The sequence below is a fragment of the Leuciscus leuciscus genome (genome assembly GCF_965113295.1).
Source record: "Leuciscus leuciscus genome assembly, chromosome: 16".
Taxonomy (NCBI): Eukaryota; Metazoa; Chordata; class Actinopteri; order Cypriniformes; family Leuciscidae; genus Leuciscus; species Leuciscus leuciscus.
The window spans coordinates 17131488-17159365 of record NC_138740.1 but is presented as its reverse complement, the minus strand read 5'-3'; the positions used below and the strand labels follow the sequence as shown (position 1 = coordinate 17159365).

The 27878-nt window shown below is 43.1% G+C and overlaps 2 protein-coding genes across 2 annotated transcripts; one reads left to right on the top strand and one right to left on the bottom strand.

The window, feature by feature from the left end:
- Positions 1-104: 104 nt before the first annotated feature.
- On the bottom strand, positions 105-27878 carry LOC309477536 (olfactory receptor 4B13-like; the record flags this gene model as incomplete). Its single annotated transcript, XM_082140814.1, has 2 exons — positions 105-550; positions 27389-27878. 2 exons carry the CDS (start codon positions 27876-27878, stop codon positions 105-107), a joined length of 936 nt encoding a protein of 311 aa, XP_081996940.1.
- Positions 8681-11716, top strand: LOC309477431 (uncharacterized protein). The gene is made up of 2 exons (XM_082140696.1): positions 8681-10020; positions 10639-11716. Exons 1-2 carry the CDS (start codon positions 8958-8960, stop codon positions 10647-10649), a joined length of 1074 nt encoding a protein of 357 aa, XP_081996822.1. The 5' UTR covers positions 8681-8957; the 3' UTR covers positions 10650-11716.

Here is a 27878-nt window from a genome sequence, read left to right as displayed (position 1 = left end):
CAGTTATTCTTAGCTAAATATTATTAAAATATTATTTTCACATACACAAAATCCTTTAAAATAATATTACCCATATTATGAAGATATATAATCCATTGAAGAATTCACTTTTTTCTCCAGCAGTTTTTTATAATCTTTTGTCTTATCTCTTTGGTTTGTAAACCATATACTAAGGGATTTAATCCTGATGGTACAATGTGAAACATTATACTAGCTAGTTTCCTGCTGTCAGAATATTCAGGAAAACGATGAAGTAAAATAAAAGTGGCTCCAGAAACAAACATGATTAAATAAACAGCTAAATGTGTGCTGCAGGTTTTAATGGCTTTGCTGTTAAGTGCTTTGTTTTTGCTGGTTATGCATACAGTAGCAATCTTGACATATGTAATGAATATACACAGCGCTGACAGACTGAGTACAATGACAGTATAAACAAGTCCATACACATTATTTATGACCACATTTTCACAGGACAGTTTAAACAGCGAGGCATTGTCACAGAAAGGGTTTTCAATTTTATACCTACAATGAGACAGACGCAAGGTAAGTCCTATCATAACTGTCACTAAAAGAATGGCCAGGCCCCAAGCAAATGCTGATAGTTTAATAACCATTTTATTGGTCATTATTGTTGTGTATCGCAATGGATTACATATAGCCACATATCTGTCAAAGGCCATGATCATCAGCACATAGTGGCATGCTGCTGTAAATACATGCACAAAATAAGCTTGAATAACACACTCTGCATATGATATATTGCGCTCTGAGGTTTCCCTTAAAATGTCCTGCAGCAAGCGTGGCATAATGACAGTAGTCCCTAGTATATCATTCAGTGGCAAGTTACAGAACAGAAAATGCATTGGGTCATGCAGATTCTTCTCTGTTGAGATCAGAAAAATAAGTCCAATGTTTGATACCATTGTGAAGACATAAGCCAAGAGAAGGAGGATGAAAACAGGCTGAGATGACTGAGGTGTAACTTTTAGTCCCTCCACGAGGAGAATGCTGTTTGTGAATGTCAGGTTGTCCATTGGTTGCTGTACACAAAATAACATAATAACAAATAGACATTACTAATTACATATACGCTTAAACATATTACTTTACCTCTTTGTGTAAAATGCACATTACAAATTAATAGAATTTCCCTGTTTCATATCCAGCATTTTCCTATGCATGCTCATGTGTAAAACGTCATGGGCCTATACTGTGGTAAAAAAAAAAAAAATACAGTACATTGCTTGACACACAAACATACATTTATATATATATATATATATATATATATATATATATATATATATATATATATATTTAAATAATAATAAATTATTATTAAATAATAATAATAAATAATAGGTAAATTTGTCTAATGTGAAGTAACAACCATCTTAATCAGTATTGAGATTTACTTTATAAAGGTAACAGTAGCATCTTGCCTCACTCTGCCTACGATCCTCCCAATAATGATTAGGTCAAACAGTGTGACTTGTTTTTGCCTTTTAATGTGTGGCTTATATTGTTATTCTGTGACATTATCATAACCCCTTTGGGAAAAAAAAAAAAAAAAAAATCTATTCATAGAATACGTTGCAATGAGCAGCAAGGATGCTGATTGTGAATTTTTATTGCAATAAGTGAAGTTACACTTATCCTAATCCTGCAAACTGAATCATGACCCCCTGATCCATTTCTGAAAATGAAATTTTGGCAGATTCCTATGTGTACCTATGTCTGTATGTAACACCTTTTGAGTATGTAATGTTTTTTTTATTGTGTCCCCCCCCCCCCCTCCCCCAGCATTTTAAAGTGGTGAAATCAGGACAGAACATATACAGCCAAATGTAAAGCTTAATAAAATAATGTGAGGAATGAAGCGTTTGCACAAGTAAATAACGGGAGGTGTTTCCCATGAGTATCTATATTTATAGTTCAAATGAAAACTAAAAACTGAATGCATTTATGATAGCACCTTTAACTAGAGGACATCACAGAATTCTGTGTGTAATTTGAAATATGTTCAAAATGAGGCACTAGGTAGGTTCACATTTGGCTCCATGTGCAGAGCATATTTATTGAGAATAATGCAGAGTGGAAACAGGTTGCTCATGGTGGAGAAACTACACTAAGACAAACAAGATGCTAGATCCAGGCAATGTGAAAACCGGCAGGGTCAAACACAAGCAATCAGTCCAAGGCTTTCGGATGAGGCGTAAAACCGAGGTCCTGACTCTCTGTGGTCATTAAAAATCCCATGGCATTTCTCGTAAAGAGTAGGGGTGTAACCCCGGTGTCCTGGCCACATTCCACCCATTGGCCCTTACCAATCATGGCCTCCTAATAATCCCCTTCCATTGAATTGGCTCTATCACTCTCTCTCCTCTCTCCACCTATAGCTGGTGTGTGGTGAGCGCACTGGCGCCGTTGTACTGTGCATCACAACAAAATGTAATGTAAAGCATGTAAATTCACAACAAATTTAAAAGGCAGAGTAATCTGAAAAAGCAGGCGAAACACAAGGATAACCACTCAGAATTGGAATTTTTTGGCAACATGCTTGTCGCTTCTAACACACTGTACTTAACTCAGGTAGTAAGCAACCATTGAAAAGGTGTTAAGTCAGTGTTGATGGTTCAACATTAATTGCATTAAATTAACGTTACAAAGTGATGTTCCTTCAATATCACTTTTGCACCCCCAGTTAATGTTGAAGCAATGTTTAGATTTCTACAGAGCCCCGCACTGGACATGCAGGAAAACATTTTTAGGCCATCTCATACCCTTGATTTGCTATATCGTGTGCACGATTTATAAATCGTGGGAACAAATTAATAAATTATCCCTACGTTTTAGCAAATCGAGGGAACGAAATAGTAAATTGGGCGCACGATTTAGTAAATCGAGTGAACGAAATAGTAAATTGTGCACACGATTTACTTTTCTTTTTCTTGCATGTCATGTGCGGGGCTCCATAGTTCCCTTTCGTGGTCACTGCGAGTTATGTCAGTGACGACGAAATGGGGGTTTTGCATAGAAAGCCTATCACCTTTGAGATATAGAAAACGAGCCAATGGCAATGGAAATGCCTTGGGTCTGCGGGATTTGCATGCATAACTCCGCCCTACCTTGTGGGTATATAAGGAAGTACGCCGGCATAGCGCAGTATGTTTTCGCTTCGGAGCCAAGATCATCTCTTCACTCCACAAGCCATTCCTGAGTTTTCATCACTCTTTGAGACGAGCGACTCTCCGGTAGGTTGGTGTGACTGCGATTTCAGCGAGTTCACATTGCCTGCTGATCTGTGCAGTGATCTGCCAGTGAGTGTTTTCTCCCTGTGCGCTTCAACATCCGCTGAGTTTTCCTCTCACAAAAAGAGCTTGCATGCGGCACTTTTTAAAGATGCCTCGCCCGTGCACTTCTGGTTGCGGTCGATCAGTTTCTGACTCTGATGGGCACAATCGCTGTCTTGCGTGTTTGGGCGTTGATCACGCCAAGGCAGCATTTGTGGATGAATCATGTTCCCATTGCGGGGACATGACCATCGCGACATTACGGTCAAGACTCAATCTGCCCTGCAAAGGCAAAAGACCTTAACTCGCTAGAGTGTGAAACTGAGAAAAATTACTTTAAAGTTTCTGTTTTGTCCAGACAAAAGTATTATAGGTAGGACTCCCAAAATTGGACAAATAGTTGCTATAATGAAGAAATGTTTGTATGCAAAAAATCTTGAGCTCAAACTTGACCTTTGACCCTTGTTTGGCTGTTACTGTACTCTGCCTTTGTATCATATGCCAAAAATAAGGAGTCGTGCAAAGGCAAAAGGCAGTAACTGACATATAATCAATATTTGCTTGCTGTCCCCCATACTTACATCCATTATAAGAACACCTAACCAAGGTCTAGTCATCATGGTATGTGTTTTAAATTATATAGAAGACCTTTGGTTGTTCCTATTTAGTGCTATAATGATCAGGATAGTGTGGCAACACTAACAAAGTTAAACAGTATGACAGTTACAGATAAACAGATAAGTAAAACATAAACAGATACGTTACTTTGCAGTACAGTATGAATAAATGCAATAAATATTTTCACAATAAAGATAATTTAATTATAATTGAATACAAATGTTTTTTAAATAAATTACAGAGGAGCAGTAATTTATCAATTTGCAACAAGAATATTTCATATTCATTAGGATTGTTTAGGCCTTTATTTTGAAATAGCAATAAACATGAAAAATCATGAAAGATTGGTAGAAAGCTCAGTTTGTTTTTATACCAAAAGTTAAAAAAAAAAACACCAATTAAATTTTATAAAAAAAAAAAAAGTCCGATTTTTAAAAAATATATAAACAAAAATATTATGGATTCTCGATTTGTTATCTGCCAGCTATAACGCACATATATGCTCTTTTTATGCGTTTTTTAATGGTTGAATTAAAATTACGGTGACAGTTAAAGGGTTAAGGGCCACCAAACTGCTCAAGATGCACAGTCAACGAACTCGACTTGGATTACTGCTTTTTAATTCTGAGATAATATAGACAGAGTCAACCGAAAAAAAGTTGGAATTACTTTTACCATTTAGGTTAGCCTACTTTGTACGGACGTTAACGATAACTAGCTTAGTGCTATATGGATTTGTGTAAGATCTGACATGAACACCTGCAAGAAGGAAATATGGCTCAAACACGTATGGATTGTTGTGGTCCGATACAGCAGATGACGTGCATTGCTATGGATTATGGATTATGCATCTTTCATGGATTATATCGGATTGCATGGAAAGGTAGGATGCCTGTGTATTTAATAATTGGTTTTCGGCGTCTGATGTGAGGCGAGTGTCAACGTTAGCGCTAATTTACGTGACACAGATTAAATTTAGCTAGCTCCGGGCGGTCACTGACATTGATAGATCTGAACCATCGCCCTGAACGAAAATAACATTTATGACAACCTATTAGCTTGCATACCATCTAAGTATGGCTTGTTCACCTTGCTTTGTTTCGGATTGCATACTTGGAGCAGTTTGTCTGGCCTGGATGTCTGGATGTATTGTGTGTATGTTACGTGGTTTGGTGACAATTAAAGAGCGGTAAACTTTGACAGTATGACAAAGCCAGAGTACAGTAACATCACAGCGGCACCGTAACATCTCTCTTGATGCCAGGCTAAACAAAGTCAGAACACCTTAACTCAACTTCAGCGTGCTGGAACAAAGGCAAAGAGCCGTAACAACTGTTACGGCGTTCTGCTGTGGTTTCTCCTATGGTTTTGGAAGTTACGGTTGTCATAGCCCTTTATTTTCTCGTTAAAACAATCAAACTGACTCACGATATTTATTCACATGATAAAGGAGGTCTCAAATACCACAAAAATGACAATAACTCATTTTTGACCAAACATGATGTTACGGCATTTTGCCTTTGTAGGGCAGCAATAACCTCTCACGAGGGAGATTCCCCTCATCCACACCCCGATCTACGGTCTCTTCTGGAGGTCGTACTTTGGTTGGTGGCCAGGGTGACCTGAGGGTGATGGTGTGGACTAATACGCCGACGATTCGTCCTCGGCCCACATCCCCCTCTCCAGTGTCGCAACCCGCGAGTATTCCGATTGAGCGCGGTGGCCCCTCTTCAGAGCGTTTCTTTCGGCGATCCAGAGGAAGATGCTATGTCAATCGCAGCATCACAAGGTGGGCGTGAGTCCTCGGGAAGTGAGGATTCGGCTGTGCTGCCGCCCTTGGGCGTGCCAGCATTGCCCGAGTCTGATCCCGAGCTGACAGCCATGCTTTCCCGGGCCACCGCGAGCATTGGTTCCTCAGCGTTCGCAGCTGGATGATTGGTTTTTGGGTGCGGCCGCTGGTCAATGCCAGCTTCCAACCCCAATGCCATTCTTCCCGGATGTGCATGAGGAGGTCACAAGGTCCTGGAAGGCACCACTGTCTTCCTGTGATCGCTCGTCGGCCTTCTCCGCCTTTCCTCCCCTCGACGGGGCCACTGCCAATGGGTACACTGGGGTCCCCCCAGTTGAACGCTCTGTTGCGATGCAACTGTGTCCTCAGAGTGCTTCTTCTCGTGGTGACCCTAAGCACCCTTCCAAAGCCTGTAGATTTTCGTCCACTCTCGTGGCGAAATCCTACACAGCAGCGGGACAGGCAGCCGCCTCACTGCATGCCATGGACACTCTGCAGGTCTACCAGGCCCAGATGCTCAGGGACATGCACGTGGGTAGGACTGACCCAGGGCTCTTCGATGAGCTGCGTGCCGCCACTGACCTCACTCTCCGGGCGACTAAAGTGACCGCACGCACCCTGGGTCAGGTGATGGCCACCAACGTGGTCCAGGAGAGACACCTTTGGCTGAACCTGGCTGATATGCGGGATGCTGAGCGAACCCAGTATCCCAGGCCGGCCTCTTCGGCGGTGCGGTTGAGGACTTCGCCCAACAGTTCTCAACCGCTCAGAAGCAGACTGAGGCTATAAAACACATCCTGCCCGACGGCCCGCTGCTGCCTCCACCCAGCCGTCGGCACAGGTGCCTCAGTCCGCTCGCCGCCGAGGGCGCCCTCCCGCTCGGCCCCAGCAGCAGCCTTCACCTGGGCCGCTTCGTGGAGGAAGCCGCAGGAAGGCGCCCTCGCCCTCTCCAGCCCCGTGCCCCGCTAAATGCCAGGCCAAGCGGCGCTCCTGAGACGGGCAGCTCAGGGATGAGCGTCAGTTCTTCACAGGAGGTGGTAGCAGGACCACTCCTTCCCCCGGTGGAGGGCCGGGGGAGAATCTTTTGTTCTCCACTCCCCACTGCTCACCCCCGGGTGAGCGGCACCCTAATGTGGTTAAAGAAAGATCTGACACCCTCATCCCTGAGCACACAGAGTTCTCGGACGATAGGTCCCGTGGCCGCCCATGGGTCCCGCCACTATCGCCCTCCTCTGTCACAGAGTTCTCGGATGACAGTGCACGCCGCCCCCGGGCCTCGCCACTCTCATCCCCCTCTGTCGCCAGACCCCTGGCAGAGCAGACCCCCACGGAAAACTGGTCCTTCCCTGGTCTCCTCTGTCAGGACGCGGTCAATGACCGTGCCCCCTCACCGGGCCGCTATGCCACCCACGTCTGGGCCGGTCATCCCGCTTCGCTGCACCACCGAGGGGACGTCTGTGGTTCGCATGACTCCGCTGGTACAGTTTTTGGGAGCCTGGCTAGAGCTTCCCAACCTGTCCCGCTGGGTCGCCCGAACTATCAGGCTCGGCTATTCGATTCAGTTTGCACGGAAGAAATGCTTACGGCCAAACGCATTTTCGAATGTGTGCGGCCACAGGATTGGTTTGCAGCGATCGACCTGAAGGACGCCTACTTCCATGTCGCCATTCTTCCTCGACACAGACCGTTCCTATGGTTTGCTTTCGAGGGGCAGGCATACCAGTATGTGGTTCTCCCATTCAGGCAAGCCCTGTCTCCTCGCATCTTTACAAAGGTCGTCAAGGCAGCCCTTGTTCCCGGGGTTCGCATCCTGAACTAGCTGATCCTAGCTCACTCTCGAGACCAGGTTTGCGAACACAGGGACCTTGTGCTCTGGCACATAGCTCGTCTGGGCCTTCGGGTCAACTGGGAGAAAAGCCAGTTCTTTCCTTTCCATTTTCTCGGTATGGAAATCGACTCAGTCGCCATGTGCGCGCAGCTTATGAGCGAGCGCGCGCAGTCACTGCTGACTTGCCGCCGCCAATTCGAGGGCAAGAGTGTGGTTCCACTGAAACTATTTCAGAGGCTCCTGGGGCATATGGCATCCGCAGCCGCAGCAACGCCGCTCGGATTGCTTCACATGAGACCGCTTCAGCACTAGCTTTGCGATCGAGTCCCGAGGTGGGCATGGCACCACGGCACGCTCCGAGTCCCAGTGACTCCGGCCTGCCGTCAGACCTTCACCCCGTGGTCGAACCTCAGTTTTCTACGGGCCGGAGTGCCCTTAGAATGAGTTTCCAGGCATGTTGTTGTATCGACAGATGCCTCCACCACGGGCTGGGGCGCCATGTGCAATGGAGATGCTGCCGCGGGCTCCTGGACAGGACCCCAGCGCCTTTGGCATGTCAATTGCCTCGAGTTGCTGGCTGTACGTCTAGCTCTGCACCGCTTCCATGAATTGCTCAGGGGTCAGCACGTAATAGTTCGATCAGACAATACCGTGACAGTAGCGTACAGACCCTGTGCAAGATCAGGGAGGACGAGGAGCAGGTCATCTTGGTCGCGCCACACTGGCCCACCCGGACCTGGTTCTCCGAACTTGTACTCCTCGCGACAGCACCTCCCTGGCCAATTCCCCTGAGGAAGGACCTGCTTTCTCAGGGACGGGGCACCCTATGGCACCCTCGTCCCGATCTTTGGAACCTCCACGTGTGGCTCCTGGACGGGACGAGGCAGGTTTGAGTACCCTACAACCAGTGGTGGTGGCTACCATCACTTCCGCAAGAGCATCGTCCACGAGACATGCCTATGCGTTGAAGTGGAACCTCTTCGTCAGCTGGTGTTCTTCTCACCATGAAGACCCCCGGAGATGCCCGATCAGTGTTGTGCTTTCCTTCCTGCAAGAAGGGATGGAGCGAAGGCTGTCTCCCTCCACCCTCAAAGTGTATATTGCCGCCATTGCCGCACATCACGATGCAGTCGAAGGTAAGATCATCATTTTCGCGTTATTTACACTTAATTGCCCGACCGAAACAGCTGTACTCACTCAAGCGGTGAAAGCATTATCCGTATATCTGTGTAATTTGCGCGCTGTCGCGGAAGCGTCAGCGGAAGCGTTCAGCTCTCGTGTTCAGCCTCCTCGTGTGAAGACCGACTCGGGAAAAGACCAGCGACTCTACCTGCGCGACTCCACCGAGCAAGGACACCACAAAGGCACTTAAGTATCTCCTCTTCCCTTTCTCTTCCCTCTACTTACCTTATTGTTCACCTTAATCAACATGTGCTTTCAATACATTCCTGTTATCTCTCGGCACCGTCCTTTCATCACGCACAATAGACAGCGCAATACTGCCAATCTGCGTCCCATCCTCACATCCTCACATACTCCTCTCTCTCTTTCCGTGGGTCTATGGAATTGTCAGTCAGCAGTCAATAAAGCTGACTTCATTCCAGCCTTTGCATCTCATTCTACTCTTAGTATCTTGGGGCTGACTGAGACCTGGATTCGTCCAGAAGACTCAGCAACCCCTGCTGCTCTCTCTAGCAATTTCTCCTTCTCCCACTCCCCTCGCCAGTCTGGGAGAGGTGGGGGTACAGGGCTTCTCGTTTCTAACAATTGCAAATACTCCACGCTCTCTTCTCTATGCAACAACAACTCATCTGAATATCATGCTATTACACTTACAACTCCCATTAAAATCCATATTGTAGTCATTTATCGCCCCCCAGGTCAGCTGGGTAACTTTGTAGATGAGCTGGATGTGCTGCTGTCCACTTTCCCTGAGGACGGCACCCCACTTCTAGTCTTCGGTGACTTCAACATTCATCTCGAAAAGCCACATGCAACAGACTTCACCTCTCTCCTAGCCTCTTTCGATCTCAAACGACTCATCACCACAGCTACTCACAAATCAGGCAACCAACTGGACCTGGTTTACACACGCAACTGCACCACAGAAAACATCCTGGTGACACCTCTCCACGTTTCAGATCATTTCCTCATTACTTTCAGTCTACAACTCTCTACCCCTGCACCACCACCCCCACCACCAGTCACTTTCAGACGAAACCTGCGCTCACTTTCCCCCTCCCATCTTTCCTCTGCCGTGTCATCCTCTCTTCCCCCACCCTCACAATTCTCATCTCTGGATGTGAATACCGCAACGGACACCTTATGCTCCACTCTAATCTCTTCTCTACACATTATCTGCCCTCTCTCCTCCAGGCCAGCACGCGCTACTCCCTCTAACCCCTGGTTATCTGAGGTTCTTCGGGAACACCGGACCGAACTCAGGGCAGCGGAGAGGAAATGGCACAAATCAAAAGACGCATCTGACCTGAGTATGTATCAATCTCTCCTCTCCTCCTTTTCTGCTGATGTTCATGCTGCAAAATCTTCATACTTCCACAACAAGATCAACAGCTCCTCCAACACACGATTACTCTTCAAGACATTCAACTCTCTCCTCTGTCCACCTCCACCACCTCCCGCCTCCTCCTTAACTGCTGACGATTTTGCGACCTTCTTCACCAACAAAACAACAGCTATCAACAGTCAGTTCTCAGCTCCACACACACAGGAACCCAGACCGACCCCTTCCACAGCCAATACCCCTCTGTCCTCCTTTTCTTCGCTAACCGAGGAAGAAGTATCTACACTTCTCCTCTCCAGTCACCCTACCACCTGCCCGCTTGACCCCATCCCCTCACACCTTCTACAAGCCATCTCTCCCACACTTCTACCATCACTCACACACATCATCAACTCATCCCTCCACACTGGCACCTTCCCTACAGCATTCAAGCAGGCTCGGGTTACTCCACTGCTCAAAAAAACCAACGCTAAACACATCATTTGTAGAGAATTACAGACCTATCTCTCTCCTACCATTCATTGCGAAGAAACTTGAAAGAGCTGTCTTCAACCAACTAACATCCTTCTTGTCTCTAAACAACCAGCTGGATGTTAACAAATCTGGCTTCAAGAAAGGACATTCAACTGAGACTGCATTACTGTCAGTCACAGAAGCCCTACGGATCGCAAAAGCTGCTTCCAAATCTTCAGTCCTCATTCTCCTGGATCTGTCTGCTGCCTTCGACACGGTGAATCATCAGATCCTTCTGTCCACCCTCTCATCACTGGGCATCACAGGAACTTCACTCCACTGGTTTGAGTCCTATCTCACAGGTAGGTCCTTCAAGGTCGCATGGAGAGGTGAGGTATCCAGAGCACATCAGCTGACCACAGGGGTTCCCCAGGGTTCAGTTCTTGGTCCCCTCCTCTTCTCCATCTACACCACATCACTGGGACACATCATACAGGCACACGGTTTTTCCTACCACTGCTATGCTGATGACACACAGCTCTTCCTCTCCTTTCAACCAGATGATCCCACAGTAGCTGCACGGGTCTCAAGCTGTCTGGCGGACATCTCCACATGGATGAAGGAACATCACCTGCAGCTCAACCTGGCAAAGACTGAGCTTCTCGTCCTCCCTGCCAATCCATCTCTACAGCACGACTACACCATCCAGCTAGAGTCATCATTAATCACCCCATCAAGATCGGTCAGAAATCTTGGAGTAACGTTTGATGACCAGCTGACCTTCACAGATCACATTTCAAAGACAGCTCGATCATGCAGGTTTGCACTGCACAACATCAGGAAAATCAGGCCTTTCCTAACTGAGCATGCAACACAACTTATCGTCCAGGCCCTGGTCATCTCTAGGCTTGACTACTGCAATGCCCTTCTGGCTGGACTCCCAGCATGTGCAACCAAACCCCTACAGATGATCCAGAATGCTGCAGCTCGTCTTGTCTTCAACGAGCCCAAGAGGGCCCACGTCACTCCTCTGTTCATCTCTCTGCACTGGCTACCTCTAGCTGCTCGCATCAAGTTCAAGGCACTGACGCTTGCTTACAGAACTATCACAGGCTCAGCTCCCTCCTACTTTCACTCACTCCTACGAGTCTACATCCCTACCAGACACCTACGATCGGTCAACGAGCGACGTCTCGTGGTTCCATCACAGAAAGCCACAAAAATCACTTCCCAGAACATTCTCATTCACAGTTCCATGCTGGTGGAACGCTCTCCCCACCCTCATCCGGAATGCAGAATCCCTGACAACATTCAAAAAACAGCTGAAAACCAATCTCTTCCGTGAGCACTTAACCTTATAGAAAAAAAAAAAAAGAAAAAAAATCCTTTCCCTTTGAAACATCACTTATCAGGCTTATGCTACTCTGAATAATACCTGAACTTCGTATTTTGAGCACTTCCTGCGTTGTTGTTGCTTTTGCCTCTTTATGATGACTCGCTGAATTTAGTCCTAATTTGTAAGTCGCTTTGGATAAAGGCGTCTGCTAAATGACTAAATGTAAATGTAAATGTAAATGTAGTTGTGGTTAATGACTGATTATATGTACTTCCTGTAATTTTGCGAAAATATAAAATAAATAAAATATTAAAATAATAAAATAATAAAATAATAAAATAATAAATAAAATAAAGAATAAATAAATAAATAAATAAATAAATAAATAAATAATAATAAATAATAAAATAAATATATAAAATAGTTATATCTGTAGGTTAGTGTTTCTTTGTGCCTCAATGACACCAAAGTGCCCTCTCTGGTGCAGTATATTGGATATTTTATCAAATTTATATCTTCTGTCTTGTCCAAGGTAACACTTTAAATGTTGTAATTTCCCGTTGACTTTATGTATTGTTTCAGCCGGCCTATGATAGTTGTACTTTTAATTAAAGGACCTGACCACACCCACCATCACTGCTACATTATATTAACCCTCTGAGGTCGGCAAACGCGCCCCCGCGTTTTGCTGGATTTTCTTCACATTGTAGTACAATAAACTTAAATTACTCCGTCATTTATGGTTATACAGAAAAAAGAAATATAAAAAAAGAATCTGTGATATTTCTACTTTTGTATGTGTCCACTTACAATCAAATCAAAACATTGTGCTTTTGTAAAATAAAGAAAATAAACAGGGTGTGCGTTCTGCCTCTCCGTCGCGGTGAACTTTTTTTTTTGAGCACGTCTATAAACTGAAACAAAACTCAGCGAATACTTGTCACACATTTATGAGCCATATACCTTTATACACATTTAAGTGTGTACTTTTAAATGATCGGATTCAAACTGAAAACAAATATTCTCTGTTTAAGTAATTTGTATAAAACCAACAGGATGTCCAGTATCTCAAACGCTTGCTAATTACTTTTAATTAGACCACGCCCACTCGCGCAAAAGTGATTCACATGCAAATCGTCCACATGGGACGCGAACGCCCTCGTTTCCTCAAACACAAAACTTCACAAGTCTCTGCTTTTCGTCGAGTTTGGAAGACACATCTGAGCTTACATTGGATTTAACTCAGAAGAAGAAGAACGTGATTTGAAGACAAGAAAGATGTAAGGTAAGAAATTCGTACTTATTAGTTTATGGTATTGTTGCATAAACTTCACATTGCAGTTGAACTGTTGCTAGATATATGGTGAATATTATACTATTTAGACCCGTGTTTACTGTTAAATACTGTTTGTGGATATCTGCTCAAACATAGATATGTATAACCATAATGTTTAATATTTTGGAGCGCGATGGCGTTTGAATGTATCATATTTTGGAGCGCGATTCCGTTTGAATGTATCATATTTTGGAGCACGCTGTGCGTTTGAATGTTTCATATTTTGGAGCGCGCTGTGCGTTTGAATGTATCATATTTTGGAGCGCGATTGCGTTTGAAACGAAAAATGCACCAAACATTAGGCTTTATGTTTTTACTATTATCTCATTTCATATCATCATAACGAATGGAAACATTTGAAGTAACATAAGATAATCAATATATTTTTCTCTAGCATTGTTACTGAAATCTTTTGGAAGATTTATAGGCTGCTATAGGTTATTGTTATAATTATTTTATGCAGTACTGCACATAGCGTGTGCCTACAAGGCACAACAAACATGGTGTTCATTATATTATATATTGTTGGAAACAGTGGTGGACGAAGTACACATACCATGTACTTGAGTTAAAGTAAAGATACTCAAGGTAAAATATTACTCAAGTAAAAGTAGAAGTGCTGCCTTTAAACATTCACTTGAGTAAAAGTACAAAAGTATTTGCCTTCAAATGTACTTAAGTATCCAAGTACTATGATTTTTTTATTGCTATAATGTCCTATAATAATTTTTGTCACAAGACTCTTGCTTAACTCAGTCTACGTGAAGACTCTGTCACTCTTGGCACATCAATCTATTAATAAAATGACATTAATTAGTCATATATATATATATATATATATATATATATATATATGAATTGAATACATTTTTTGTGTGTTTAATTTTGGACGGAAGGGGACTGATCCCATAAGGTATAATACATTTACTGTACATATTTTTCACAAGCGTCTATGGTCATAATTATAAACATCCTAATGTTATGATACATTCACATAAACCTGCACAATGCCATTGAATATATATATATACACACACTACATTATGGGAGCAGCCAATTTCCCTACAAAATTAAACACCAAAACGTATTAATGCAGTGTTTCTGCTACTCCTCAGAAAAAAAAAAGCTATTATATGCAAGTAATTTTAGTGTCAAGGTAATAAGCAATGTTCATTATGCGTCAGTATTTACCGATAATTGCTGCAATAATAGCTGCTGCTCTCTGCCCCGCTTAAAATTATTGGAACTATTGAGAGCTACACAAATCACGTGACCGCGCGGCGGCGAGATCACAGTTGGCTTGTTCGACTTGAAACGGCACACTGCACACAGTGCACAGACCAATCGGTGAATGACATTAAAATACCGCAAGAGCGATTAGAGAGTAGACGGCTCTGTATGCTTTTCAATTGCTCTCGCGATTTCGCTCTATACTTTGATGTCATAAACTGATCGGTCTGTGCAGCGCCGGTTCAAGTCGAACAAGCCGTGTGTGTCGCAACCTCTTATATACTGTCTATGGTCGCAACTCTCATATTTAACGGCTCTGGTTCGCGCTTAGTAGATACCACCAAGGCAAGTTCAAAACAAAGCGTGCACGTTGTAGGCTACTGTGATAGGTGGCTCGTTTGACCAGTTAAGTTTTTATCCACTCATAAATAAAAAGGAACGACTGATTTTGAAAATGTAGTAGAGTAAAAAGTAAGATATTTGACTTTGAAATGTAGTGGAGTTAAAGTAAAAGTCTTCCCAAATTTAAATACTTCAGTAAAGTACAGATACGCAAAAAATCTACTTAAGTACAGTAACGAATTACATTTACTTCGTTACTGTCCACCACTGGTTGGAAACATTTGTGTGTGTGTATTCTGTGAATTTTAAAAAGCAATTTTAACCAGAAAAATCTAAAATGTATTCCCAAAATTGTGCAGGCCTAGTTTCTCTTGATACCAGTATGTTCACTTTTTTTCTTTTCTTTCAGGGACCAGATGCAACTGAGTCCTGCTGACTTCAACATTCACATGAGTCTCTGTACATGAACATGGTAAAGTGAAAATCAAACACCTTGGAAATGAAAGGTATGTACAATGTTTTTAGGAATGGCACAAAGGTCTCTGTCTTTGGATCATTGTTTTCAATGTGCTCTTTTGTCATTTGTTGTGTATTTTTGGATTATGTTGTGTTGTAAATAAATTCAAACAATCTAAAAGCCATTCTTTTTTAAATCTCCTCATTCTTTGTGCAAGGTTGCTCTGAATGACAGGGCCTGATAGCTCCTAATAGGGCAGTTAGGGGAGTGTCTTTGTCTTTCTCAGGTGTTGAAGGCTTACATATTCATGAGATGATCACGCCTCTTCGCATATGGCTTTCTCACACAAAACACGTCTTAGAAATTTTAAATCAATATATTGTCTTATCTGAATGAGCAGTCAGGGTGATTTTCACATAGTTTTGGAACAAATATTCTAGGCTACGTTTCAAAAGTCTTGTGAAGAAATAATCAGTATGGGTTTCATGGCCTTATTTCAGTGACAATTTTTTTTGGTATTTTCACAAACCACGCATAAATGTCATTATCTCAAAACTACAAACTTTTACATACATGCTGCTGATATATTATTGTAGCAGAGTTTGTGCTAAATACAGTGTAATAAGACTTTAGCCATGACAATGTCACAAGTAACAGAAATAAGCACAAATGTCAGAACACCTCCAGGGCCAGAAAACAGCTCAGACCTCAGAGGGTTAACCCTCTGGGGACCAAAAACGCGCCCGCGCGTTTTGCTCGTTTTTTTTTTTAGCAATGAAAAATAAACACAAAATGCTCTGTTCATTTTGATCTTTCATTTTCGTGTAATACATCAATCGATCCTGTTCAGTTTCTATTTTTTTTCTGTATACTCACAATACAAATAAAGTGTTTTGCTTTTTGACAAATAAAGAAAAACTAACATGATGCTATTTCTGCCTTCTCTCTGTCAGTAAACTCCCATTTGAAACGCGTTCGAAAATTATCTATAACTCCGCGAAAATTCAGTCAAACAGGCAAACAGACCCACGGGCATAAAGCTTGAGATCGCAGCTTTTAAATGAAGTAATTTATATAAAAAACAAATATTATCAGCTTCTGTAATCTGTATAAAAAGAGAGCGACTCCAGTCGAGCTCATTACGAGCCATTCAAAAGTAATGTGACCACTCCCCGGAGAGCGCGTGCTATTCAAACGCAAATTCTGAGAACCATTTCAGTCTGTGAAACGCCCCCACATCAGCTGTAAAGAAAGAGGCATAATATAGCCTACCTTATGGAGAAAATTTTCCGTGCTGATATGAGGAGCAGATCCCGCTGAGGAGTGAGGTAGGCTAAGTTATCCTTTCTCAAGTGTTAATGTGGAATAACGTTATGGAATAACGTTGTAGGCTTATGTAAACAAAAAGATGAATCGCGTTTCTATAATATGAATCGCGCGTCTATTTGTAAAGAGTGTTTAGCCTAAATATGAATCGCGCGTCTGTGTGTGAAAGAATAAACTGCTTTTACAGTTACAGTTACTGCGTTACAGTCAGGCGAAGTATGAAAGACAACATTTTGTTGACTAGATTTGGGTACAGTTTTTACTGTAGAATATACTGTCACATCAAATAAGCTTTTCTGAATATATATAAAATACTATTTTGTCAAAAATAAAGTCATAGACTAAGATGTTCCAATGTTGGCTATATTCAAACTAATGAATACATATGATAAAATGTAGGCCTATAATCTTTTTTTTTTTTTTTTTTACAAAGAAAGAGTACTTTTTTGCAGAAATATTGCTGAAATTGTAATTATTGTTGTAATTGTAACCTTTTTAATAAAATAGCAAAACATATTTACAAGATAGATGTAAGCAAAATCTTAAATGGTCAATATAAGTCTTCTTCAAAATATATATTTTGTCTTTGCATTGTGGCTCAGTCAGTGTCACACCTGAATGAATGGCTAATTATGCAGAGTCATTATGCAGAGTGGGTGGGACTAAGGTGTAAACTACTCCTCCCCCTCGCATATTGGCTTTCCAAGCAAAACCTGTTTTACACCATTTAAATCAATGTATTTTTTTTTGTGAACGATAAAGCAAGACTATTTTCACATAATTTTGAAGCTAGAACTGAAAGGGACAACATCCATTAGTCAAAAGTCTTGTGGGCACATATTTTGTATGAGTTTTGTGGTCTTATTTCAGCAACTTTCATTTTTATTTTTTTAAATAACCACGCATAAACATTATTCTCTTAAAAATACAAACATCTACATACATGTTGCTCGCATATTATGGTAGGCCTGTTTGTGCTATATAGAGTGAATTTACACCTTTGCCATTAACATGTTTATAAATAACTGAAAAAAGCACAAATGTCAGAGCATGTCAGAACATCTCAAGGGCCCCAAAAACAGCTTGGTCCCCAGAGGGTTAACATTATACTGTATTTGCTATATGTATTTTTTTAGATAATCAATCTGGTGCAAAATCGGCGCACCAGACCAACCATTTGGACTTTCAGCCGCTCAAATGACTGGTGGGATGTGATCGTTCCAGGATTCACACACACACAGTGGGTGCACAACTTCAGGATGTCTGAAGACACTTTTCGGTCCCTTTGTGCCATGCTGCATCCAGCAATGGAAAAGCAGGACACAAACTTCAGAGTGTGTGTTCCCCTTAAGAAAAGAGTTGCCATTGCACTATGGAAGCTGGCAACCAACACCGACTACAGAAGTATTGGCCATCTTTTTGGAGTCAGCAAAACAACAGTGTGTCAGTGCGTCCAGGAATTCTGCAAGTCCGCTTGCACGTTGTTAGTTCCAGAACAGATATGTTTTCCTGACCAGCAGAGATGGCAGCCTACTTTGAGAACCGATGGGGGCTTCCGCAGTGTGTTGGTGCCATTGATGGGTCACACATACCCATAATAGCCCCAAAGGAGTACCACTGCGATTACTTCAATAGAAAAGGCTGGCATTCCATCATCCTGCAAGGAGTAGTCGATGGAAAAGGACTATTTTGGAGTGTATATTGTAGCATCTGGGCTATGAATCATTCTTTCATTTGTTATGAATTAACAATTCTGACTCTGTGTTTCTGGACACATTCTTTCATTCCGGACTAGATCTTGATAACATGTGCTTTCTCCCAGGAGAGCTTTTAGACCGGTGAGACCTCCAATGTAACTCACAGTTTTGGTGCTTGTGGCACCTTTAGGGGATCCTTGAGACACTCCAGGACTTAAAACTAACATTCCTTCTCCTGGCTTTGCAAGCTTCAAAAGAATTCCAAAACCCCCACTCTCAGCAAGAAAGATAACGGAACTTTCTCCAAACGCACCACACACACACACACACACAGACAATTACTCACACACACATGAACTTTCCATTGACTTATTCATATAAAGACATTACCAAATGTTTATGATATATTTCTGTGTTGCATTTTATATGACCATGTCATATTGGGGTATCTACGATTTTATTGTGTGTTAATCAAACTCGAAATGCTTGTAATCATGAATGATCATGTATCTCTGTGTCACTGTCTCGCAAGAATGTCATTTTCGGTGTCTCTGTAATCGTCTAGGCCCAACTGAGTCGAATCTCGACGACAAGTTACAATAATATGCATTATTTCTGTACATATCATCTTTCTGGGTATAACTGCTGAATTTCGACATCCCCGTAAATTATGCAGATGAACCGTCCCGACAGGACAAAGGAACTTTTCCCGCTCTGAAATCTCTGAAGGTGATTGGTCCACGTACGCAAAGTAGGCGTAAACTAAGACTCTCCATAAGAGACTGACACAGAAAGTTTTTAGCAGACCACTTCGTCAGTGACAGGTTCCCGGTTCCACAACTCCTTAAGGAGTTTCTCCATTTTTCTTTTCTTTTCTTTAATCTTTGTCTTTATTTTCATCTTCGGACTTTTCCTACGTTCAGTGAAGAGAGCGTCGCCGGCAACTTTAACTTTAAGTAGAACCTTTAAACTTACCGCGAGTGTGCTCGCCCCGGAAGCAACGAGAGAACACACCCAGCTCCGAAAGACCGACACACGCGCCTTCTTGCCTCAGCAACACAAAAGACTATATGCAAGTAAGCTTATCGAGCTTTTAATGCGTTAAGATTGTATGCCCCTGTTTAAGGTGATTTGATTTCTTGTGTCTCTCAAAGGTTACCTTGTCTGTGATTTTGCCATACTGTGATCATTCTGTGATCTCTCCCTATTTCTCTCTCTCTCTCTCTCTCTCTCTCTCTCTCTCTCTTTCTCACTCTCATTCGTTATTCGTCTGTCTGGTATTATTTACTAGTCGTACTCTGTATATACGTTTAATCCGTGTGTAATTGTAGGTTGTAGTTTCATTTTATATATATATATATATATACAAGGGTTACAGTCGTAACCTGAGACGCCTGTCGAAACGGCTTTCCGGCGACATGACGCTCCCAGCACGGGACCTTGAGACAGAAACCAAGCTTTTTACAACATTGATAGAGAACGAAGGCATTTGTGCATAACCCTGATCATGTGGAATGGGTTCCCCCTCGGGGAAAACCCCTTGGTTTTCAACTACCACTGATGGCCTGGCCTAGCTTTATCCTGGTCACCATGGCCAGGATGGACTCGATCCGTGCAGGAGACAATTGTGCCCACATCGTGACCGAATCCCACACCCCTCCCAGGAATGTGGTTCTCTGTGCTGGTGTCAACATGCTTTTCTTCGTGTTGAGTCTCAACCCCAGGCTCTGGATGTGGGCAAGGACGACATCTCAATGCTGAACTGCCAGCTATTGTGACTGGGCCATAATAAGCCAGTCTTAAATATAATTTAGCACCCTGATACCCTGAAGCCTCAGCGGAGCTAGAACTGCATCCATGCATTTGGTAAACGTGCGAGGGGAGAGAGCTAAGCCGAACGGAAGAACCCGATATTGGAACAATTTGCTCCCGAAAGCGAACCTCAGAAACTTCCTGTGAGATGGAAGGATGGATATGTGGAAGCATTCGTCCTTCAGATCTATTGTGACAAACCAATCCTCGGATTGATTTTGGTTCACAATGATGGGAATAGTGAGCATCTTGAACCTGAACCTCCTCAGAGACCGATTCAAGTGCCTGAGATCTATTATTGGACGCAACCCCCCCATCCTTCTTGGGAACTATGAAGTAGCGGCTGTAAAACCTGGAGTCCCTGTCCAGCGGAGGAACACGTTCTATGGCCTCCTTTACAAGCAGGGAGTTTACTTCCTGTTCCAATACCTGACCCTGCTCTGGGTCGACTGCAGTCAAAACCACCCTGCTGAGTCTGTACCCTTTCTGTACCCATTTGTCAGGAGCTCTTCCCCGAAACCTTTTTTGCCTGCAGGATGGCCCTCAGGTCACCATGCTTTGACTGAGGCTTCGGCTGAGAGTGCCGTCTATCCCCCCAGGCTCCTTGAGGGGGGGGGGGGCTCTAGAACCAACGCTCTCCTTTTGCGCCTTTCTGTAAGCGGAGGAGCTGGTAGATGGCTGTGGCTGCCCACTGGGGGCAGACTTCTTAGATCTTGAGCGGCGAGGGAGATATTGTTTTTTCGCTGAACAGGCCAGAAGGTGAAATCGGGGCATCAAAGAGGAAAGCCCTGTCTTTCTCCTTGTCTTTCTTTAAGTGCAGAATGGACGCTTAGGGGAGCTTGTTGGAGGGCCCCATGATCAGCTGCATAATGAGAGGCTCAGACTACATTCGGAGCCTGACTACATAGTGCACAAGCATTTAGAATGACAACACACGTGCTTGAAGCGCAGGGATGTCCAGGTTGTAAAATCTGATGAAAGTGGTTGGAGGACCAGCCGCAAAAATATCTGCGATAGAGATTCCGCTTTCTTTTTCTCGGCCTGAGGACCACTTTACAGCCATTAGGACCGAACTCAAGGCAGGAAGGTTCCACAGACAGAGCCTGCATATCTCCAACTCGCTTGATGCCAGCAAGAGGGCAGTCTTAAGTGAGAGAGACCGAAGGTCATTTGTCTTGAGCTGCTCAAAGGGAGGGTCCCAAAGTGACCTAAGGACTGTGGAGAGGTCCCATGATGAGACCAACCACAGGCAGGGAGGATTCAACCTCCTAGCCCCCCTGAGAAAATTAACGAACAGGTAATGTTTCCCAATTGATGTATATTTTTAGCATGGAGGGGGCACACCCACCGTCCAGCATCTCCTGCAGAAACATGAGAACTTACACATTTTCGCATTTAGCCGGGTCTATTTTCCAAGCTAAGCACCAGCTTGAGAAAACAGACCATTTCTGATTTCTGGGCATAAAAGCACCTTGTGGAAGGGGCCCTCGCTTCTGAAATCTTTCTCATAACTTCCTGGGGAAGACCTGATGGTTCCCGTTGAGGGGCCAAATGTGCAGGTTCCAAAACTCTGGTTGAGAGTGCAAAATTGCCAAATCTCCTGATTTTCAAGGCACACTCCTGTGTGAGCCAAGCCTCCATTCACATTCGAAGACCGCCCCCAGGAACAAAATTTGTTGGCTGGGGAGCAGCGAGCTCTACCCAAAGTTGACCCTGAAGCCCAGATTTTCCAGAATGCTGAGGAACCTGCATCTGTGGGCACATATCTCCTGTTCCAATTGGGCTTTTAGCAGCCAATTGACAAGGAAGCATGGTATAGATAAGGTTACATGAAGCCGGGGGGAATAAAAACTGATCAGTGGGAGAGCAGACATCTCTGCGCCTGCTTGGACCTTTACTTTTTATAGTCTTGATACATCTGTTAAATATAATGAATAACTGTGTGTCTGATTGGTCCAGCCGCTTTAGAACTGAGGGCTTATATAACCACACAGAGATCGTTAACGTAACAAGAAACATCTGCATAACTTAATGAATGACCATGGAGACAAACCAGCATAGGAAACACTGGTAAACAGGAACAGAACACAATGAACACAAAACCAAAACTGATTATACATGTTACACTGTAAACTCAATTATTTCTTTATTTATTGACTTAATTTTTACTTATTTTAAACTTATTCGCTTAAAATCTCAAGTAAGTATTTTAGGTCAAAGAGGTTCAGCTAACAAAAAAGGAAGCTATAGAGCGCACCCAACAATGTCAGCTTCTGTGCCTTCAGCAATCGATCTGTGTGATCTGTATGTCAGCTTCTGTGCCTTCAGCAAGCGATCTGTGTGATCTGTATGTATGCTGAGTGGCAGAACGCTTGTCCTAAAAGCAATCTTGATCAGCGCTTTCTGCCTAGCAAAGTGAAACCTCCACATTGGGGCCTGCCATTTCTTTTTTGATCTCCACACTGAGGAGAACCATTTTCTGACTGTGTCTTCAGACCCCATGTCTCCAACTATTCATCGATTATGGGGTTGAAGGAGCATGGGTATGGGGTGATGCCTAAGGTGGAGCAGACGCTTGCGAGATATCTCTCCCCTGACATGCCATCGTCCCTCAAGACCCCAACATTACCAACCAGGCCATGCAGAACAGCTTCAGATGATTAAGGTTACGCACAAGTGTCTTCTAACCTTGGTGATGTAGAAGAAACTTTGGTTCTTGTCCCAGAGTCATGTGGTGGGGGCACCTTGTCATCACAGGTGCATCAAATGCTCACTCCCATTCCAAGATGGCCGCACATGTGTAGCAATGTTTGTTTGTCTAATGTTTGTCTAATGTTTGCTGAGCCCAACGTTTTTTTTTTATAACTTGAATCAACCAAGAAGTGGAATTTTTATATTTTTATATTTTAATGCCTCAACTTCCTGGCTAATTGCTGCCCGTTGCCTATACCATCTCAGCTGCTAAGTTTTGCTGGATTTGTTTGCTGCTGCTGCCTGCTTGCGCTGACCTGGCTAATCAGTTAACTCTCACTGCATGCTGCTCTTGCTGTTTGGCTTGCATCTCCTTGCTGTTGCTGTTGCCCATGTCTCCCCGCCGCATGGTCTTCCACAGGCTTCCTGCTTGGCCTTACTGGTAAACTATGGTACGCTTATTGCTGCTTCATCTGGCTTCGACTGGTAAGACTTCTCCTTTGCCTGCACTTGTGCTTATTGTTGAGCCACCAAACTCTCCAGCCTTCTCTCTGCCTGCACACGCTGTCATCTGCCAAGCAAATTGCACTCCAATTTAAGCTGCAACTCTACAGTGCCGAAAATGACACTTCTTCTGCTGAGTTTTGTCTTGCTCTGGGGATACGGGCATATGAATGTCTCTGATGAAATCTCTCTAGTGAAGGCTTGGGGTCCCTCATTTGTTCCCAGTATGACTTGCTCCAGGCCAGAGCTACCTGTGCAAAAACTACAAAAACTACAGCCCCTCTATAGTGTTCCTTCTGAATCCCTTCTCCGCTCTTTGTGCCTTGCTGTTCTGAAAAGCTTCACTGTTTTATCTGACAATGATCTTATGTTGTTTTTTAACTCACTACATACTAAAAATGCTGTGAGCCGTGGTGCAACTATGAAACAGAGATGCTTGATTATTATGTTGTTAATTATCTGTGGTGATGTGCAGCCAAATCCTGGCCCAGTTGATATTGACTCTAAGATCTGCAATACTCCGGCTGATTTTAAAAACAGGTCTGGGTTGGGTATTATTCATTTGAATATGCAAAGTATGCTCCCTAAGATTGATTCTTTACGTATTTGGGCAAAATCCACCGATGCAGATATTATAATTCTTTCAGAAACATGGCTCTCTAAATTAGTCACAGATAAAGACATTGCTGTCAGTGAATACAATGTCTTTAGAACTGACCGGCCTCGTAAGGCTGGGGGCGTGGCTATATATGTAAAGAACAAGTTAATTGCCAATGTAGTTTTGTCTATATCTGTGAGTAAACAACTTGAATTTCTGGCCCTAAATGTTGAGGTGTACAAAGGCATGACTGTCACTGTTGTTGGAAGCTACAGACCCCCTCTGCTGTAGCTGACACCCTTCAGACGCTGTCACAGCTTTTATCACAGCTGCAGTACAAGGCAAGGCAAGGCAAGGCAAGTTTATTTATATAGCACATTTCATACACAATGGCAATTCAAAGTGCTTTACATAGAAGAAATAATAATAATAAAAATAAATAAGAATAATTAAAACAGTTTAGAAAAATTTAATGAAATACAGTACAGTACAGTCGGACGAACAGTGGCACAGTGCTCATTCAGTAAATGCATAGCTAAACAGAAGTGTTTTGAGTCTGGATTTGAATGTGACCACTGTAGGAGCACATCTGATCTCTTCTGGAAGCTGCGATATGAACTGGGACTGGTTCAAACCTGCTTCAGACGGATTGAAGGGCCTTTGCAGTGAATTAAATCTTACACAATTAATTGAGTCTCCTACTCGCCCAAATCCAAAACACCCAGAGAAATGTACTCTAATTGATTTGCTATTGACAAATGCTCCCCATACATTTTCTGAAATTGGTGTGTTTGCTAATGACATCAGTGATCATTGCACGATTGCTGCAGTTAGAAATGCCAAAATTCCAAAATCCAGGCCTCGATGCATTGAAAAACGTGATATGAAACATTTCTCCTTACAAGGTTTTACACATGATTTATTTTATTTTAATTGGGACAGCATTAAGGCGGCCGCACACCGGACGCGCAGCTCAGCGCCGCGCCGCGCCACGTCTAGGACAACTGTCACCTGAAAATCCGATAACATCAGCAATTTTCTGATTTCTGTAAATAAATATAAAACTAAATGTATATTGCAGCACAGGTGAAGTCCGTATATACATTAACTACGATTTGAGACACACACATGTACATTTTATATAAAACTATGTAAATGGCGCTCTGTGGCGCGGCAGGATTTTGAACACGGTCCTGAGCCGCCGCGGATAGACGCCGAAAGGCGCCGCCAGTGTGTGTACTCTCATAGAGAATAGTGTGTTCGAATTTAAAAGACGTGGCGCTGTGCGGCGCGCCGCCGAGCTGCGCGTCCGGTGTGCGACCCCCTTTAGGCTTATTGATGATGTTGAAATAGCCTGGAAATACTTTCATGATGGATTTTTGCAACTTATAAATAAACATGCTCCTTTGCGTAAGTTTAGAGTCAAGGGACGAGACAACCCTTGGTTTTCGACGGAGCTTAGCAAACTTCTTCATGAGAGGGATGTGGCTTGGGCAAAGGCTAGGAAATCTGGGGTGGAGGCCGATAGGATTAATTTCAGACGACTACGAAACCAGTTCACAGCAGCTGTCCGACATGCCAAATCTGAATACTATCTAGCGGCTACTACAGACAATCTAAATAACCCTAGGACTTTTTGGAAGTCTATCAAGTCAATTTCTTTAACTAAATCTCGTAATCAACTGCCTCCCCATATCATCAGGGACAATATTATTATCTCGGACAGATCGGCGATGCTAGAATGTTTTAATGAACATTTTGTTGCATCTGGTTCTTTGTTTGACCAATCTCTACCTTCAAAAACCTTCCCTTCTGATGGTAATGCTGCTGGAAGATGTTGTGTTGGCCAGCCTTTTTCTTTTACCTTTGCCCCGTTTTCAATCGATGATGTACATAAAGCCCTAATGTCACTGGACATCAAAAAGCCTGCTGGCCCAGATTGTTTAGAGCCATATATATATTTTTTTAATTGCTGCAGATTTTATTGCTAAACCACTCATGTATATTTTTAATTTGTCTTTGGTTCAGAATGTTATGCCATCAATCTGGAAATCTGCCCATGTTAAAGGGAGGAGATCCTACCTTGCTAAACAACTATAGGCCTATCTCCAACTTGTCTGTGCTGTCAAAGGTCTTAGAATGACTAGTAAGTGAACAACTGAAAGAATTTCTGAGTGTTAATAATATTCTCTCAGAGTTTCAGTCGGGTTTCCGAAAGGAACATAGTACCATCTCTGCTTCACTGAAGGTTGTGAATGACATCATTGAGGCACTGGACAGCAAAAAGATGTGTGCAGCTCTTTTCATCGATCTTTCCAAAGCTTTTGATACGGTGAACCATTGTATTTTAAAACAGAGACTGCTCAACATTGGTCTTTCTGAGAAGGCAGTTGGTTGGTTTGAAAATGATCTCTCAGATAGGACTCAGTACGTCACCTTTGACAGTATCTCTTCAGGTTTCTTACAAGTTGTATCAGGGGTTCCTCAGGGATCGGTGCTGGGCCCACTTTTATTTACCATATATGTAAATGACCTTGGTTCAAATGTCCACAATGCTCTGTTTCATTTCTATGCGGACGACAATCATTTACACCTGTGGAGAAACCCTTCACCAGACCTTTCAGTACCTGCAGGATGCCTTTGACACTGTACAATCTTGGCTATCTGACTTGAAGCTTGTGTTGAATGCAAATAAAACCAAGACGGTCCTATTCTCTAAAAATAGGAACTCCACAGCTATCCCTCCAAACATTGTTACCTTGCAGGGAAATCTAATAGAACGTGTGACTGAGTATAAGTACTTAGGGCTTTTACTTGACGACCATTTGACTTTTAAGGCTCATATCCAAAATTTAGCCCGGAAACTTAGGTTAAAGCTAGGGTTCTATTTTAGGAATAGGGCATTGTTGCACTCTGTATAATCTAGTTCAGTGGCCCTCCCTTGCTCAGCGCAGGCTAACCCGGTGGCGATTGTTTATATATAAATCCATCATTGGGACATTGCCCCCTTATTTATGTGGGCTTATATCCTTCAAGGCCAGCACTCGCTCTCTGCGGTCTAATGATAATCTCCACCTGGTTGTGCCTAGGGCTCGTACAGATTTAGGGAAGCAAGCATTTAGAATTTCTGCCCCATCAGCGTGGAACCTGTTACAGAATGACTTAAAACTTGATAACGTGGTCTCTTTTGGTCAATTTAAGAGGCTAGTAGAGTACCGGGAAGCAGGCACAATGGGCACTTGTCCCTGCTTCCCAAATTAGGATTAGTCTATGGTGACAATGGGGGATGTCATGATGATTTCTTTTTTTTTTCTTTTTTTTTTTTTAGCGTTGATCGATTCATTGTATTGCTAATGTATTATGTCTTGTATGTTTATTGTATTTTGTATTCTATGTGGAAATTTTATTGCGGCTTTCTTGGCCAGGGCTCCTTCGCAAAAGAGACTTGTTCTCAAAGGATTTCCCTGGTTAAATAAGGGTTAAATAAAACAGGACGCTTGCGACAGATGCTTCCCTCACAGGCTGGGGAGCGATCCTGCAGGAGGCCGACACACTTAGGCCGATCAGAATTCCCACCGGAACTACTGCAGCACCCCAGGCTCCTGCTGACAGTTTAACTATCATTGTATTGCTCATTATAGTTGTGTATCGCAGTGGATTGCATATGGCCACATATCTGTCAAAGGCCATGATCATTAGAATAGTATGGGATGTTGTTCCATATAAATGTGTAAAGAATGCTTGGAAAACACACTCCACATATGTGATGTAGCGCTCAGAGGGGTCTGTTAATAAGTCCTTCAGTAAACGTGGTATAAGGAGATTTACTCCCATAATATCACTCACTGGCAAGTGACAGAAAAGAATGTGCATAGGCTGGTGTAAACTTTTTTCTGCTGAGATCTGAATCAAAATCCCAATGTTTGACATCATTGCAAAGACATAAGCCATCAACAGAAAAATGAACGTGAGCTTGCTGGACTGTGGTGTAACTTGCAGTCCCTCCACTAAGAGTACACTGTATCTGAATGTCAGGTTATCCAT

Coding starts and splice junctions, on each gene's coding strand:
- LOC309477431 (XM_082140696.1), top strand. CDS start 8,958: ATGTGCTTTCAATACATTCCTGTTATCTCTCGGCACCGTCCTTTCATC.